Source organism: Coregonus clupeaformis, chromosome 27 (assembly GCF_020615455.1).
Source record: "Coregonus clupeaformis isolate EN_2021a chromosome 27, ASM2061545v1, whole genome shotgun sequence".
In the NCBI taxonomy this organism is placed as follows: domain Eukaryota; kingdom Metazoa; phylum Chordata; class Actinopteri; order Salmoniformes; family Salmonidae; genus Coregonus; species Coregonus clupeaformis.
The window spans coordinates 20,836,722-20,854,664 of NC_059218.1; the positions used below are offsets into that span (position 1 = coordinate 20,836,722).

General features: G+C 45.1%; 1 protein-coding gene across 2 annotated transcripts in view; it reads right to left on the reverse strand.

Moving 5' to 3' along the window:
- LOC121541613 (breakpoint cluster region protein-like) overlaps window positions 1-16,537 on the reverse strand; it is a 128,980-nt gene extending 112,443 nt beyond the window's left edge. Inside the window, exons 1-2 of one of the 2 annotated variants that reach the window (XM_041850767.2) lie at window positions 16,453-16,537; window positions 14,294-16,313 (exon numbers count right to left, since the gene is read on the reverse strand). In XM_041850767.2, the coding sequence (XP_041706701.2) occupies window positions 14,294-15,797 (1,504 nt within the window). In that variant the 5' untranslated portion in view covers window positions 15,798-16,313; window positions 16,453-16,537. Of the gene's footprint in view, window positions 1-14,293 lie in introns of both variants that reach the window. The other variant, XM_041850766.2, reaches the window with a different exon arrangement.
- Window positions 16,538-17,943: the final 1,406 nt, after the last annotated feature.

The window sequence follows — 17,943 nt, forward strand, 5'->3', positions numbered from 1 at the left end:
AACAATTTAATCAATTTTAGAATAAGGCTGTAAAGTAACAAAATGTGGAAAAAGTCAAGGGGTCTGAATACTTTCCGAATGCACAGTACATGGGATCAGAGACCAGAAGCCTTCCATTGTCAATACCATTGATAATAATGGTTCCTTGCATCACACAACGCAATTTTCAGTTACCTTGTTGGCCCATGGTGTTACAGACCATTTTTAGGGGGTGGTGGGGGAAAGTGACTTGAGCTTTCGGGCAAGTAGAAAATCAGTCCTAATTGTCCAAAGGACAAGTGGCTAAAAAAGTGAATGTCAAGCCATGTAGACCGTTTTAAAACTAGCTGCAATAAAAAGTCAAAAAAATCTTTACAATAAAAAGAATAAGGGGACCGCTAAAAGCAAGATGGAGATGTGAAAATTAGATGCGCATTAAGATATATTAGTCCTAGTATTACTGTAGCATAGGCTATGCTGCAGCAAATGTACCTGTCACAAGAAAAAAAGTTGCCAGCTGATGAGATGATACATGCATTGCGAACTGTGAGATGAGATGCGCTGTCTGTCCCCACCCTGAGCGTTGCTGATTGATCATGCAGATAGCAGAGCAGAGAAGGCCGTAGAGAAGACAGATTTAATATAATTGAACAGTTCAATTTCACGTCATGCTGTTCATAGAAATTATTTATCTCTCAGTTATTTATCCTGTGAAGCGGAAGTGGGTGTTCTCTAACTCTCGGTAAACCGGTTCCCGCTATTAAACCCTAGTCCTAGGGCTCTATTAAATAATTAACTCATTACCATTAGTGAGAGGGAGATTCTTCCCTCGTTCCCTGTAATATAGAGGGAGAGAGAGAGAGCAGCCTCCTCACCCAGCTGGCTCTGTGGAGATATCCGCTCCCCTCCTCCTCCTCTCATTCCTCCCTCCATCCACCCCCTCTACCTCCTCCTCTACTCTGCTACACTATGGGCCTGTTGGTTTCACTCCAGCCCCTGTTCGCCTTCTGTGGTTACTGAGGCTTCCGCTGCCAGACTCACTCAACAGTGGAGGCTGAACGAATCTTTTAAGAGTCCCTGGCAGTTTCTCACACACACACTAATCCAGTGTGAAAAAGGGGTCATTGTGCCACACGGTAGTATGTGGGGTTGGCTGGAGGTTATGCTCAGAGACTGTATTACTGTTTTTAAATGCCTGTTAAACCAATCATTCCTCTCCATTGTCCGCCCACACACGCAGTAGGGTTGGGCAGTATCCAGATTTTCATACCATTATACAGTTTTTCTACCATACCGGGGTATACGGTATTCCTGAATGTGCACTATTTCAATTATACTTTTTAGGGAGGGGGTAATCATTTTTTGGGGATGCACAAAACAATTTAGGCAACAGGGATCTTGATCCAGGAGTGGATTGATGTCTCTGCGGTAACCAAGAAGCTTGATCTTGACATCTAGCTAGCAAGTTAGCAAACCAAATGCATATCTGGAGCCCTGAGCTGGATATAATTTATTTGACACATCTTAGATTTCTTATAGTTATACACACACCCCAGCAGCCCCCACGAGGCGGGGGTGCAGCCAACCCCCAAACGGTATCGATAATCATACCGTCGGTATTTTGAAATACTCGGGTATATGGTATATCGCCCAAGCCTAACACGCAGTCACACACACAAATCCTCCTGGCAGCCCAGTCACATTCATACAGACACTACTGCTGCTACAGTTCCTTGTAGTTTCAGCTGATGGCTTCATCATACAGGATTTACATTGGGAATGAAAATCCCCTGACACACACCACTACATGGCTCATCTCTCACAAGCCTGGGTATTGTGTTTCATGTCAGTGTGTTTGATGCCCGTGTACACACACACGCACACACGCACCCTTGTATTTATTTGTATTTTTGCACTGTCTTTATGCACACTCACAGGATTCTACACACTCATGCACACTGACACACTGACACTCCAACACACACATAGCATGCACACACATTTATACTGACTCTACACACACGCACACGCACTCAAATACAATCTTAATTTACGCTGCTGCTCCTCTGAGAATAACAGGCTTTAATCCGCAAAATACAGGTTTATGCAGAAATGCGTCAAACACACTACAGGGCACAAAACAGGCGCACTGGAAAATACAAGGCACACGGGAAAATACTCCCGTCGATACACAATACACGAGCTCCACCGAGCTTCACAAACCTCTACAATAAACAATCACCTACACAGACAAGGAAACAGAGGGAACACTTATACCATGACTAATGAGGGAATAAGGACCAGGTGTGTGTGATTGAAGACAAGACAAATGGAGTGATGATAAATGGATCGGCAGTAGCTAGTAAGCCGGTGACGCCGAACGCCGAAACCTGCCCGAACAAGGAGGGGAGAAAGCCTCGGCGGAAGTCGTGACAATAGGGCCAGAGCAGGCTTGCACATTTTCAGTAACTTTTCTTAAATTCCCTTGTTTTCCAGAAATCCTAGTTGGATTATTATTACCCACTTATTCTGGGAATACTCCAATCTGGATTTCTGGAAAGTTACTGGAATTTTGCAACCTTAGGCCAAAAAGAGTGTGTGTGTTCAGCCCTAGCCGAACACACACACTCTCTCTGGCCCTATGTGGAAAGAACCCTGGGGCTGGCCAGGAGTGTGCCTGACTAAAATAAGACCCTAGCAGGACCCGGGCATGGGAGGGGAGGGTGGGGTGGACAAAGTGTCCATTGAGGCTGAGTTTAGGTCAGGTCTGCCCGTTTTGGTACAACCAACCTCAAAGAAGACAAAAACATAGGTATGCAGTATGCACTGGTCCTGGATCAGCATTCCCCTCCCTAAACCTTTAAATTAATAATTGGAGTGCAAATAAAACAACTTGCCCTGGAGTCAAACAAAAGACCTATACATCCTAAAGGGTGATGTGCTGTCTCACCTCTTTTTCCTTTCAACAGATCCTCAGGTATACAGGCTACATGGAAATGAAATCAACTGGCTCTCAAAGTGTCTCTAGACAGGACTAAGACAAATCAACATGACAAAGCCTAACACATAAGGCTAACACATAGAATAAATGGCAATAAGATGGTTAATATACTGGTAATAAACATGTTAAATAATGAGAAAGATTGCCTAAACGATTCCACCCAATATGTAGGTTTTACCAGCTTATCCCCGACCCATGTGAAATAGGTCATAGAGATAATGATATGAAGCTTAAGAGGCCATCGGTACACCAAAGAGGATCAATTGAATTGGACAAACCCAACATAGGCTGCCTCAAATAATCCCTAAATTTGAGCAGCCCTCTTTCTCACCCTTTAAAACCCACCTACTTATGGCCAAGATTATGAGCACTCTCTATCTCGTCTGAACTCTTCCATCCGCTTTCAGCTTTAAATTATTCTTTCAGACTTAAGTTTCATGTGGCTATCTCTGTCCCCTCTCTTTTGACAGTGTTTAAGTGAGTGTGTCCCAATTTTTCTGTTCCATATTTCATAAATGTAAGTATTTCCTTTGAGTGTCAATCGCTGTAGCTAGCTGTGGAAGAAAATATCCTTCCATTCTTGGCTAGTGAGATTAAGGTCTATTTCAAACTATGCATATAGTACATGAGGAATAGGGTCTGTCAGAAAGCTAACTGAACGTAAACAATCAAATAATCTGTTCAGTGGTACTGCTTTACTGACGCTCCACTGAGAAAGCTCTGTTTCGAATCGTACACATTTTTGCAACGCAGCCCAAGCTTCTCCTGGTTACTTCTCCATTGAATGACGCTTGTATTTGAGAGCACTGAGAGGGAGATGTTTTGTCTTTCCTCTCTCTCTCTCATTCTGTCTTTCTCTCTCCTCTCTCTCTCACTCTAAAGAAGCAGCCATCTTGGATTGACCACCATGAATACAGTTAATCCTGAACAACACCCACTTCAACAGGCCAAAGGGACATGATGGAAGAATTACAATTGTTGTTTACTGCAAAACCATCTACCATGGGAAGAGAGAGATCATGGAGTGGAGGAGAGGAAGAAGAGAGGGAGGAGAGAAGTCCTAGCTAGCAGATGGCCTGAATCATCCACAGAGACAGTACCCTCTCTCTGGAGTCAGAGCAGCCATTAGGAGAAAAGCCTTCTGCTAGAGGAACAATTCACTGTGAACACTCACTCCAGCATTGGGATTGGACAAATAAAAAAGCCCAGCAAGCTACAGTACAAACAAACAGCCCAGCTAGCTACAGTACAAACAAACAGCCCAGCTAGCTACAGTATGAACAAACAGCCCAGCTAGCTACAGTATGAACAAACAGCCCAGCTAGCTACAGTACGAACAAACAGCCCAGCTAGCTACAGTACAAACAAACAGCCCAGCTAGCTACAGTACGAACAAACAGCCCAGCTAGCTACAGTATGAACAAATAGCCCAGCTAGCTACAGTACGAACAAACAGCCCAGCTAGCTACAGTACGAACAAACAGCCCAGCTAGCTACAGTACGAACACACAGCCCAGCTAGCTACAGTACGAACACACAGCCCAGCTAGCTACAGTACGAACAAACAGCCCAGCTAGCTACAGTACGAACAAACAGCCCAGCTAGCTACAGTACGAACAAACAGCCCAGCTAGCTACAGTACGAACAAACAGCCCAGCTAGCTACAGTATGACCAAACAGCCCAGCTAGCTACAGTACGGACAAACAGCCCAGCTAGCTACAGTACGGACAAACAGCCCAGCTAGCTACAGTACGAACACACAGCCCAGCTAGCTACAGTACGAACAAACAGCCCAGCTAGCTACAGTACGAACAAACAGCCCAGCTATCTACAGTACGAACAAACAGCCCAGCTAGCTACAGTACGACCAAACAGCCCAGCTAGCTACAGTACGAACACACAGCCCAGCTAGCTACAGTACGAACAAACAGCCCAGCTAGCTACAGTACGAACAAACAGCCCAGCTAGCTACAGTACGAACAAACAGCCCAGCTAGCTACAGTACGAACAAACAGCCCAGCTAGCTACAGTACGAACAAACAGCCCAGCTAGCTACAGTACGAACAAACAGCATCCAGCACCTGGTCATGACACATGCATGTACGCTTGGGCACACACACACACTCGCGCAAACACACACACACACTGCTGACAGCGCATTAGCCCCAAGATATGTGTGAACGTATGTGTGTGTGTGTGTGTGTGTGTGTGTTTGTTTGTGTAAGTGTGTTTGTTTGTGCGTGCATGTGTATTCTGTTACGCAACGGGAGAGCTAGTCCCATCTGTGCCTCTCTACAGTCCCCTATCCCTGACCAGTGAAGCGAGAAACCCCAAATCAGCCTTGCAATCTGCCTCAGCCGTCCTCATCATCTTCACCATCACCCCCTTCCTCTCCCTCCCCATCATAATCATTACCCTCATAATTTTCCCACCATCATCATCCTCACTCAGCACGGCTCAACCACTAACAGAAAACATCTCCCATTCTCCGTCCCCGGAAGCTTGATTAAACAGATTCCATACATTTTAAAATCCAGATTATCCCACAAATACATGAGCGCAACTCCCACATCGTCTGTGGCACTGTACAGTTCAGTATTCATACACCTTGTCTTATTCCACATTTTGTTGTGTTACAGCCTGAATTCAAAATTGATAAAAAAAAAATGTTTTACATAAGTATTCACACCACTGAGTCAATACATGTTAGAATCACCATTGGCAGCAATTACAGCTGTGAGCCTTTCTGGGTAAGTCTCTAAGAGCTTTGCACACCTGGATTGTACAATATTTGTACATTATTATTTTATTGTTCAAGCTCTGTCAAGTTGGTTGTTTATTTTTTAACCTTTATTTAACTAGGCAAGTCAGTTAAGAACAAATTCTTATTTACAATGACGGCCTACACCGGCCAAACCCGGACAACGCTGGGCCAATTGTGCACTGCCCTATGGGACTCCCAATCACGGCCGGTTGTGATACAGCCTGGAATCGAACCAGGGGGTCTGTAGTGATGCCTCAAGCACTGAGATGCAGTGCCTTAAACCGCTGCGCCACTCGGGAGCCCTGCGTTGATCATTGCTAGACAGCCACGTTCAAGTCTTGCCATAGATTTTCAAGCCGATTTAAGACACAATTGTAACTAGGCCACTCAGGAACATTCAAATGTTGTCTTGGTAAGTAACTTCAGTGTATTTTTGGCCTTGTGTTTAAGGTTATTGTCCTGTTGAAAGGTGAATTTGTCTCCCAGTGTCTGTTGGAAAACAGACTGAACCAGTTTTACCTCTAGGATTCTGTCTGTGCTTAGCTCTATTCCGCTTCTTTTTATCCTAAAAAACACCCTAGTCCTTGCCGATGACAAGCATACCCATAACATGATGAAGCCACAACCATGCTTGAAAATATGAAGAGTGTTACTCAGTGATGTGTTCTGTTGGATTTGCCCCAAACATAACACTTTGTATTCAGGACATAATATTAATTTCTTTGCCACATTTTTTGCAGATTTACTTTAGTGCCTTATTGCAAACAGGATGCATGCTTCCTTCTTTTCACTCTGCCATTTAGGTTAGTATTGTGGAGTAACTACAATATTTTACCATCCTCAGTTTTCTCCTATCACAGCCATTAAACTTTGTAACTCTAAAGTCACCATTGGCCTCATGGTAAAATCCCTGAGTGGTTTCCTTCCTCTCCAGCAACTGAGTTAGGAAGGACACCTGTATCTTTGTAGTGACTGGTTGTATTGACACACCATCCAAAGAGTAATTAATAACGTCACCATGCTCAAAGGGATATTCAATGTCTGCTTTTAAATTTTTACCCATCTACCAATAGGTGCCCTTCTTTGCAAGGCATTGGAAAACCTTCCTGGTCTTTGTAGTTGAATCTGTGTTTGAAATTCACTGCTTGACTGAGGGACCTTACATATAATTGTATGTGTGGGGTACAGTGATGAGGTAGTCATTCAAAAATCATGTTAAACACTATTATTACACACAGAGTGAGTCCATGCAACTTATTATGTGACTTGTTAAGCAAATGTACTCCTGAACGTATTTAGGCTTGCCATAACAAAGGGGTTGAATACTTATTGACCCAAGACATTTCAGCTTTTCATTTTTAATTAATTTGTAAAAGTTTCTAAAAACATAATTCCACTTTGACATTATGGGGTATTGTGTGTAGGCCAGTGACACAACAGCTCAATTTAAACCATTTTAAATTCAGGCTGTAACACAACAAAATGTGTAAAAAGTGAAGGCACTGTAACACCCATTGACGTGTGAAATGTGCTAAAACAAAGAAACCAGACAAGAGTGAGATAATCCCACAGATAGCAGCTGGGAGGGAGTAACAGCGTTAGCCACATGCAAGGCCTATCTATTAATGTGCAGCCTGCCTGCAGACCCAGCCAGCCAGCATAGCATAGCATAGCTCAAAGCCAGAGAAAGGATAGGAGGACTCTGGCCGTTTCCGAAGTATACCCATACTTGCTGGGACTGAGAGACTGGAAAACAGCTTCTATCTCAAGGCCAGTAGCCTGTTAAATAGCCATCAATAGCCGGCCTCCACCCAGTACCCTGCCCTGAACTTAGTCACTGTCACTAGCCGGCTACCACCCGGTTACTCAACCCTGCACCTTAGAGGCTGCTGCCCTATGTACATAGACATGGAACACTGGTCACTTTAACTATCCTACATATTCTTCAGATATACTACATATTCTATCCACATACTGTCCATAATGTCTATACATCCCATCACATACAGGTAAAAGTCAGTAAATTAGAATATTTTGAAAAACTTGATTTATTTCAGTAATTGCATTCAAAAGGTGTAACTTGTACATTATATTTATTCATTGCACACAGACTGATGCATTCAAATGTTTATTTCATTTAATTTTGATGATTTGAAGTGGCAACAAATGAAAATCCAAAATTCCGTGTGTCACAAAATTAGAATATTACTTAAGGCTAATACAAAAAAGGGATTTTTTAGAAATGTTGGCCAACTGAAAAGTATGAAAATGAAAAATATGAGCATGTACAATACTCAATACTTGGTTGGAGCTCCTTTTGCCTCAATTACTGCATTAATGCGGCGTGGCATGGAGTCGATGAGTTTCTGGCACTGCTCAGGTGTTATGAGAGCCCAGGTTGCTCTGATAGTGGCCTTCAACTCTTCTGCGTTGTTGGGTCTGGCATTCTGCATCTTCCTTTTCACAATACCCCACAGATTTTCTATGGGGCTAAGGTCAGGGAGTTGGCTGGCCAATTTAGAACAGAAATACCATGGTCCGTAAACCAGGCACGGGTAGATTTTGCGCTGTGTGCAGGCGCCAAGTCCTGTTGGAACCTGAAATCTCCATCTCCATAGAGCAGGTCAGCAGCAGGAAGCATGAAGTGCTCTAAAACTTGCTGGTAGACGGCTGCGTTGACCCTGGATCTCAGGAAACAGAGTGGACCGACACCAGCAGATGACATGGCACCCCAAACCATCACTGATGGTGGAAACTTTACACTAGACTTCAGGCAACGTGGATCCTGTGCCTCTCCTGTCTTCCTCCAGACTCTGGGACCTCGATTTCCAAAGGAAATGCAAAATTTGCTTTCGTCAGAAAACATGACTTTAGACCACTCAGCAGCAGTCCAGCTCTTTTTTCCTTAGCCCAGGTGAGACGCTTTTCGCTGTTTCTTGGTCAACAGTGGCTTGACACGAGGTATGCGGCAGTTGAAACCCATGTCTTTCAAGCGTCTCTTGGTGGTGGATCTTGAAGCCCTGACTCCAGCAGCTGTCCACTCCTTGTGAATCTCCCCCACATTTTTGAATGGGTTTTTTTTCACAATCTTGACTAGGGCGCGGTGATCCCTATCGCTTGTACACTTTTTCTGACCACAGTTTTTCCTTCCCTTTGCCTCTCTATTAATGTGTTTGGACACAGAGCTCTGAGAACAGCCAGCCTCTTCTGCAATAACCTTTTGTGTCTTTCCCTCCTTGTGCAATGTGTCGATGGTCGCCTTTTGGACAGCTGTCAAATCTGAAGTCTTCCCCATGTTTGTGTAGGCTTCAGAACTGGACTGAGAGACCATTTAAAGCCCTTTGCAGGTGTTTTGAGTTAATCAGCTGATTAGTTTGTGGCACCAGGTGTCTTCAAAATGTAACCCTTACACAATATTCTAATTTTGTGACACACGGAATTTTGGATTTTCATTTGTTGCCACTTCAAATCATCAAAATTAAATGAAATAAACATTTGAATGCATCAGTCTGTGTGCAATGAATAAATATAATGTACAAGTTACACCTTTTGAATGCAATTACTGAAATAAATCAAGTTTTTCCAAATATTCTAATTTACTGACTTTTACCTGTACATACATACATACACTACCAGTCAAATGTTTCGACACACCTACTCATTGAAGGGTTTTTCTTTATTTTTAGTATTTTTTACATTGTAGAATAATAGTGACGACATCAAAACTATGAAATAACACATATGGGATAATGTAGTAACCAAAAAAGTGTTAAACAAATCAAAATATATTTTATATTTGAGATACTTCAAATAGCCACCCTTTGCCTTGATGACAGCTTTGCACACTCTTGGCATTCTCTCAACCAGCTTCATGAGGTAGTTACCTGGAATGCATTTCAATTAACAGGTGTGCCTTAAAAGTTAATTTGTGGAATTCCTTTCCTTCTTAATGCGTTTGATCAGTTGTGTTGTGACAAGGTAGGTGGGGTACACAGAAGATAGCCCTATTTGGTAAAAGACCAAGTCCATATTATGGCAAGAACAGTTCAAATAAGCAAAGAGAAACAACAGTCCAGCATTACTTTAATCAAGAGGTATGATGAAACTGGCTCTCATGAGGACCGCCACAGGAATGGAAGACCCAAAGTTACCTCAATAGAGTTACCAGCCTCAGAAATTGCAGCCCAAATAAATATACATGCATACATACATACATACATACATACATATATACATACATACAAGTTAAATCTTGGTTTCATCAAACCAGAGAATCTTGTTTCTCATGGTCTGAGAGTCCTTTAGGTGCCTTTTGGCAAAATCCAAGCGGGCTGTCATGTGCCTTTTACTGAGGAGTGGCTTCCGTCAGGTCACTCTACCATAAAGGCCTGATTGGTGGAGTGCTGCAGAGGTGGTTGTCCTTCTGGAAGATTATCCTATCTCCACAGAGGAACTCTGGAGCTCTGTCAGAGTGACCATTAAGAAAAAATAAAAATTCTGTGCCTCCACACAATCCTGTCTCGGAGCTCTACGGACAATTGCTTCGACCTCATGGCTTGGTTTTTGCCCTGACATGCACTGTCAAATGTGAGACCTTATATAGACAGGTGTGAGCCTTTCCAAATCATGTCCAATCAATTGAATTTACCACAGGTGGAGTCCAATCAAGTTGTAGAAACATCTCAAGGATGATCAATGGAAACAGGATGCACCTGAGCTCAATTTCGTGTCTCATAGCAAAGGGTCTGAATACTTATGTAAATAAGGTATTTACGTTTCGTTTTTTTTATACATTTGCAGAAATTTGTAAAAACCTGTTTTCGCTTTGTCATTATGGGGTACTGTGTGTAGATTGATGAGGAAAATGTTTTATTTAATCCATTTTAGAATAAGGTTGTAATGTGGGCGGCAGGTAGCTTAGTGGTTAAGAGCGTAGTGCCAGTAACCGAAAGGTCGCTGGTTCTAATCAAATCAAATCAAATCAAATCAAATCAAATTTTATTGGTCACATGCGCCGAATACAACAGGTGCAGACATTACAGTGAAATGCTTACTTACAGCCCTTAACCAACAGTGCATTTATTTTAAACAAAAAAGTAAGAATAAAACAACAACAAAAAAGTGTTGAGAAAAAAAAGAGCAGAAGTAAAATAAAGTGACAGTAGGGAGGCTATATATACAATAGAATAAAGTGACAGTAGGGAGGCTATATATACACAGGGGGGTACCGTTGCATAGTCAATGTGCGGGGGCACCGGCTAGTTGAGGTAGTTGAGGTAATATGTACATGTGGGTAGAGTTAAAGTGACTATGCATAAATACTTAACAGAGTAGCAGCAGCGTAAAAAGGATGGGGTGGGGGGGCAGTGCAAATAGTCCGGGTAGCCATGATTAGCTGTTCAGGAGTCTTATGGCTTGGGGGTAGAAGCTGTTGAGAAGTCTTTTGGACCTAGACTTGGCACTCCGGTACCGCTTGCCGTGCGGTAGCAGAGAGAACAGTCTATGACTAGGGTGGCTGGAGTCTTTGACAATTTTGAGGGCCTTCCTCTGACACCGCCTGGTATAGAGGTCCTGGATGGCAGGGAGCTTTGCCCCAGTGATGTACTGGGCCGTATGCACTACCCTCTGTAGTGCCTTGCGGTCAGAGGCCAAGCAGTTGCCATACCAGGCGGTGATGCAACCAGTCAGGATGCTCTCGATGGTGCAGCTGTAGAATTTTTTGAGGATCTGAGGACCCATGCCAAATCTTTTTAGTCTCCTGAGGGGGAATAGGCTTTGTCGTGCCCTCTTCACGACTGTCATGGTGTGTTTGGACCATGATAGTTCGTTGGTGATGTGGACACCAAGGAACTTGAAGCTCTCAACCTGTTCCACTACAGCCCCGTCGATGAGAATGGGGGCGTGCTCAGTCCTCTTTTTTTTCCTGTAGTCCACAATCATCTCCTTTGTCTTGGTCACGTTGAGGGAGAGGTTGTTGTCCTGGCACCACACGGCCAGATCTCTGACCTCCTCCCTATAGGCTGTCTCATCGTTGTCGGTGATCAGGCCTACCACTGTTGTGTCGTCGGCAAACTTAATGATGGTGTTGGAGTCGTGCCTGGCCATGCAGTCATGGGTGAACAGAGAGTACAGGAGGGGACTGAGCACGCACCCCTGAGGGGCCCCCGTGTTGAGGATCAGTGTGGCAGATGTGTTGTTACCTACCCTTACCACCTGGGGGCGGCCCGTCAGGAAGCCAACTGAGCCAACTAGGTGAAAAATCTGTCGATGTGCCCTTGAGCAAGGCACTTAACCCTAATTTCTCCTGTAAGTCGCTCTGTATAAGAGCGTGACTAAAATGTAAAAAAAATTGGAAAAAGGGAAGGGGTCTGAATCCTTTCCGAATGCACTGTACTTTGAAAAACGACTAAAATAGTGATTTTGTCAGACAGCATAGGCAGCAGCTCTATAGAGATGAGATGATCAATAAACAAATGTAATAAACTGAAATATTTAATTAAAGTAAAGTTATGTGAATAAATGATGGTTAATAAGCGGTAAATGGGAAGTCACTACCATCATGGGACTTTTATTAATTGTTTTATTCGGTGTTGTTACAGCATTCAACCCACATAATGCATAAACCATTTAATGTAAAATAAATAATAATCGAAATCGAAAACCGTGATTCTTTTTTAGTAATCGAACTGAAACCGAACTGAAACCTCAAAAAGCACTAATCGCTCATAACTAGGACGTGGTGTACACGAATGGCAGGAATCAACGCAATTGTGTATTACATGACGAATTCTCCGTAGGATGAGCCTAGTATGCTGATACTTGTTGCTTACTGCATTCGTTTTTACTAAACAGTACGTTCTAAATAGTATGCAGTACGATTAGTACACAGTATGCAGTTTAAGTAGGTAGTAGGCAAGCCAGATTTCAGACACAGCCTCTGTGTTTGTGGAGGGGTTTTCATTAAGAGGGTGGCTATGTGCTATTCATCTCTGTCCATCACTCTCAATCTCCACACTGAGGGAATGCACATCACTGGGTAGCCATCCTACAGGCCTGATTTCAACATTCATCAATGATGTCCCTATAGATGACAATGGGTCAACAGTAATGAAGACTCTGAAATGATGAAGAATACTAGGATATATTTTTGACTCGCACAATACAGATCATTCCCAATCAAAGGGTGCATCAAAATAGTGCTGATGAGAGAGAGAGAGAGACTGTTTCCTGCCACACCCTAAGTACAAGGGTTAGTGTGCAGCTGCTACCCCTCTCCTCTGCCTTCCTTTCCTCTCCTCTCCAGCCCCCCCATCAGAGAAGACAGTCTTATCTGCTTCTCTGCACACACACACACACACACACACACACAGGGCTCATCCTGGCACAGTAAAGCGCGCCCGCTGCCAATGGCCCGCAGTTCTGTCTGCTCCACCAGGGCGCCAGGGCTGCGGCGGGAGGGCAGGCGCTAAAACGCCACTCACCTCGTCAGCAGAAAGCCCAGGGACACCGGGCCAGAAGGAGCCACATGACAACACTGCAGCTAGCGCCAAGCCTAGCGCCCACGCCTCTAGCTCCAAGCCAAACGGCTAACCACTAACCTGCTCTGTTAGCTGGGCAGTAACTGGGCCTTGAGGCTACAAACAGGTTAAAGATACTGAAGCTGATTGTTTGGGGGAGAGAGGGGGAAAATATAACTTTCTTTGTCTAGGACTCCAGTAAAAGCTTTTCTGGTTGGGTTTCAGAAATAGAAGTGGGCTGAGTCAGAAGCCTCTCTCTGCCTGCTTTCCAATGGCACCCTATTCCCTATATAGTGCACTACTTTTGACTAGCGCCCTATGAGCTCTGGTCAAAAGTAGTGCACTACATAGGGAATAGGGTGCCATTTAGGATACAACTCTGTCTCCCCTGGCTGACTGCGGCTCGCAGACACACACACACCTGCTCTGTGTAGCCCTCTAATACCCCTCACAAAGAACGTACCTGCTCAGAGACAAGGGAGGGAGGAGACAAGAGTGTCAAAATGCACTGAGAGAGGAGAGTGAATGAGGAGGGGAAAAGCTGCTTGCACAGACAAAAGAAAACAATGCTGACAATTCATTGTTCAACGATTTTTAGGAGGACCCCATGTCTCACAAGGCTTAGTGGCTCTATGACTGTGTAATGAACAGGCAATGAAGAGAGCACTCAGTGCAGGCACTTAGGCAGGTTTCTATGGGTCGTCTCAGTCAAGAGGTCAAACCTGACATTTTAGCCGAGGAACATGTCAAGTACTAGAAACTACACATGAGAATCAATGGCACCAATGCAAGGACCTGCAGTTGTGAGATTTAAGTAAAATAAAAAATGTGGAAACCGTTGGATTTGATGTAGATGCTCTAAATCCTACCAGTGTGGATGATGAGGCTCTGAGCCCATCCCCCCCTCCTTCCCTACATGGCAGTCAATAAACCCTGCCAGGCAACGGTCAGCGTGCAACAGCCTCTTAAATCTCAAGACAGGAACCGAGCAGCAACTATAGCTAAGATTAGAGAGGGCAGCGGCCACTCACCCAGGTCTCCATGGAAACTGTTGTCATGGGGGGCTCTGCTGGCCGGCGTGGTGTCCGGGTCGAGCGGGGGCCAGATCTGGCCGGTCTTACGGACGCTCACGATGGTGGCTTCGGACATGACCACGTGGCCCTGCTGGCGGTGGGGACGCTTCTGGGACTGTGGTGTGGGGGGGCTGCTGCTGTCAATAGAGTGCTGGGAGTTCTGGGAGTTCTGCGAGGGCGAGCGGCTCTTCTCCCTGAAAGGCCGGCGGTAGGCCGTGGTGGGGCTGGGTGACACGTGGCTGGACTGGCCAGACGAGAAGTCCTCCTCGCTGGACGTTAGGTTCTCATTGGAGCTGCAGTCTGGTGTGTAGCCGCCGCCTCCGCCCCCCACGTCCTCAAAGCTCCCGGGAGAGTAGGAGCGCCGGGGCCAGGTCAGGTGGTGCTCATCTCCAACATGGTCCCTCATGGTGACGCCCCCTTTTCCATCCCCCCCGCCCTCGCCCATCATCACCCCGCCCACGTAGACGCTGGTGTAAGGCTGGAAGTCGGAGGGTTGCCATGGGGGTGGAGGGGGCTGTTTTCCACCGTTGGCCTTGGGGTGGCGTGGGTTGGGGTCCCCATCCTCATACTCAGCATCGTACCCACAGGTGCTCTCGGTAGAGCGCCCCCTGTAGACGGGCCGGGTGCGGAGCTCACCTGCCACAGTGGCCAGGTTGCCTGGCAGGGAGTGTAGGGACCTCTTGCGCTCCATCTGCATGGCTTGGCTGCCAAGGGTGCTGATCTTGTCAGAGACATCTCGGTCGTTGACCCTGACCAGGCCCCTGTCATGGTGGAACTCCATGTTGGTGTAGAAGGGCTGCTGCTGCTGCTGCTTCTCCTGGCTCTTCCCCCCATCCCCGGCAGAGTGAGAGTTGGCCCGCTTGATCCTCTCAAAGTTGGACCTCAGCGCTGCCACCCCCAGCCCCATGCCAAGCTTGTCATTGGGGTCAGATGGTAGGTCCTTGTTTGGGGGTGGGTGTGGGCGGCGAGGGGAGATACCTCCTTTCTGTTTGGAGGGCGAGAGGCCGTCTGTCTCGCAGGGCTCTGCCTGCTGGGGCACCTCGAAGGCAGACTGGAGCTCCAGCCCGTCACCGTGGGAGGCTGACTTCCGGGCTGTAGGGGGTCTCTGTTTGGACCTGGCCTCCCCCACCGGCTGGAACCGGCTCCGCTCCCCCTGTTCCTGTACGTGTGGCTGCTGAGACTCAGCGCCCAGCCCTGCCTGGTCCCCTCCCTCATTCATCTGGGCCTTCCTGAAACCCCAGCGCTGGCGGTCATAGCTCTTCCTCTCCTTGGCCAGCAGTGTCTGCAGGTAGATCATACGGAAGCGCTCCTTGTTCACCTCCATCTCCAGCCGCCGGATGGAGGCTTTGCACTTCTCCAGCTCCTGCTCAATGCCCCCCACCGACCTGAGCTCCATCTTTGGGGGGTCTGACTCGGGGAACTGCGCTTTCCACGCTTCAATAAATCCCACTGGCTCCACCATTGTTGATATTTACTGTATAGCAATACAGACCTGACCCGGGTGATGTCACCAGTAGCCGTATTTCTCGCCTATCATCCAGTTTCCGACAGGGGGAAAATCGGAATGTACCTAGAGAATCTACAATAGAAAAAAACCATTCATATTAATGGTATGATAAACCAGTTCAAAAACTGACAATTTTACCGATTTTGCAGACAAAATATATTGTATTGTCAACAATAGAAATTGAAGTCTTTCCACTCAAACGCCTGTTCTGCATTATTCCTGAAAGACCACTTGCAGAATGAGAAAAAAAATCTGCCTCGACACAATGACAGCATCTGTCCTGAGCGGATGATCTGGATCTAGAGCGGATCTGGATCTTCCGTGTGATGAGAAAGTGATAACGGCTCTGCAACTACTTACTTTACATTTTCTTATTCAATTCAAGTTTGTTCTGTATTCCATCACTGATGATCCTCTTTCATTCACATGACAACATCCCTGTTCCATTATCGCCTCCAGTTGTTCCTTACCCTTTGTACCAGCAGCGTCCAAGGAGAATGGCATAAAAAGATAGAAACGCGAGAATTATATAATTTTCCCACGACAAATTCCTTTTCTTCTGTTGCTATTAGGAATCGAGGATGAATTATAATTTGTTTTGCCTTGTTACCCCATGTTTTCGCGGTTCCTTGTCAGTGTACAGTTTATCCAGATTTTCCCCGTTCCTCGCCTGCGGTTGTTTCGTGTTCCCATCTTAATCTCGCACCAGAGACTGAGGCTGCAGGAAAGGGAGGGACCAGACGGAATATGATTGACAGTGGCTACACTCGGTTTCGGTTCAATTAAAGAGACAGGGCATGGATGTATTCAACTGTATACCACAGAACAATTATTATTCAATTTTCAGATAATAATACATTATTCCGGAGGTGGATAATTTATAGATTTTTCAGTCAATCCTACAAGCATAATATATAGTCGAGACTTCATGGATGTAGTCTATATTCTATATCTGTATTGCAGCTAGGATGGTAGAATAAGAGGTTAAAATCTATTATTGTGTTCTCTCTTCATATGGACTAAGAAATTCCAATTATAACAGGCTACAGTGATTGAAATCAACCTGCCGTGCAGGTGTGAAACTTGTGGGAGCGTCGGAATTCCTGATATGACACCAGACTGCCACCCTGTGGCTGTTCACCTAAAGTGGACACAGTAGTAGGCTAATGATTATACTCCCTTCAAATCCACAACATACGCTGAACAAAAATATAAAGGCATCATGTAAAGGGTTGGTCCCATGTTTCATGAGCTGAAATAAAACATCCAAGACATTTTCCATACGTACAAAAAGCTTATTTCTCTCAAATTTTGGGCACAAATTTGTTTATATCCCTGTTAGTGAGCATTTATCCTTTACCAAGATAATCCATCCACCTGATAGGTCTGGCATATCTAGAAGCTGATTAAACAGCATGATCATTACCAGTGGCGACCCGTCATTCAGGGTAGGTGGGGCCCCACCTGTTTTGTATGTTATTTTGGCATTAAAATGTGTCACATATCAGTTTGCAAACAATGTACAAAAAATAAAAATAATTATAATATTGAGTTAATAAAGCCTCATACAAACATGGTTACTTTTTTGCTTTCTTGAATGAGGCAGCTCCAAAACGCAGGTGTTTCAGCCTAGCTCAGTGCTTTCTGTGGTGGAGGGTCAGCCAGCGGAAATACAGAGCGTAGGGGTTGGTAATCTTCTCTAGTTGCGCCGTGATTGGCTCAATGTTCGGTCACTAATGTGGACACTACATCACCGCAAAATCTACAGGGAGAGCTAGAAAGTTCAAGCCCCTTGGGTGCTGCCATAGATTTACATTAGAAGTGCCCATCCAAGACGGCTCAAGGTCATTGGCCACAGATAAAATTATGTCAAATCACGTTATATCTACCATAGCTTTGATTGGACTGATCATGTCAACATCATACTTTCAAAATCTTAGCTAGCAAGCAGTCATCATCATGAATTAAGTCAACAATCTACCGGCAAATCCTTTTCAATCCTTGTCATATGAAGAGAAATTATAGATAAAACGTATCGGTGCTCATCGGCCATTGGACATAAACATTACACAACAAGTTGGAAATGGCAAATTCAACAATA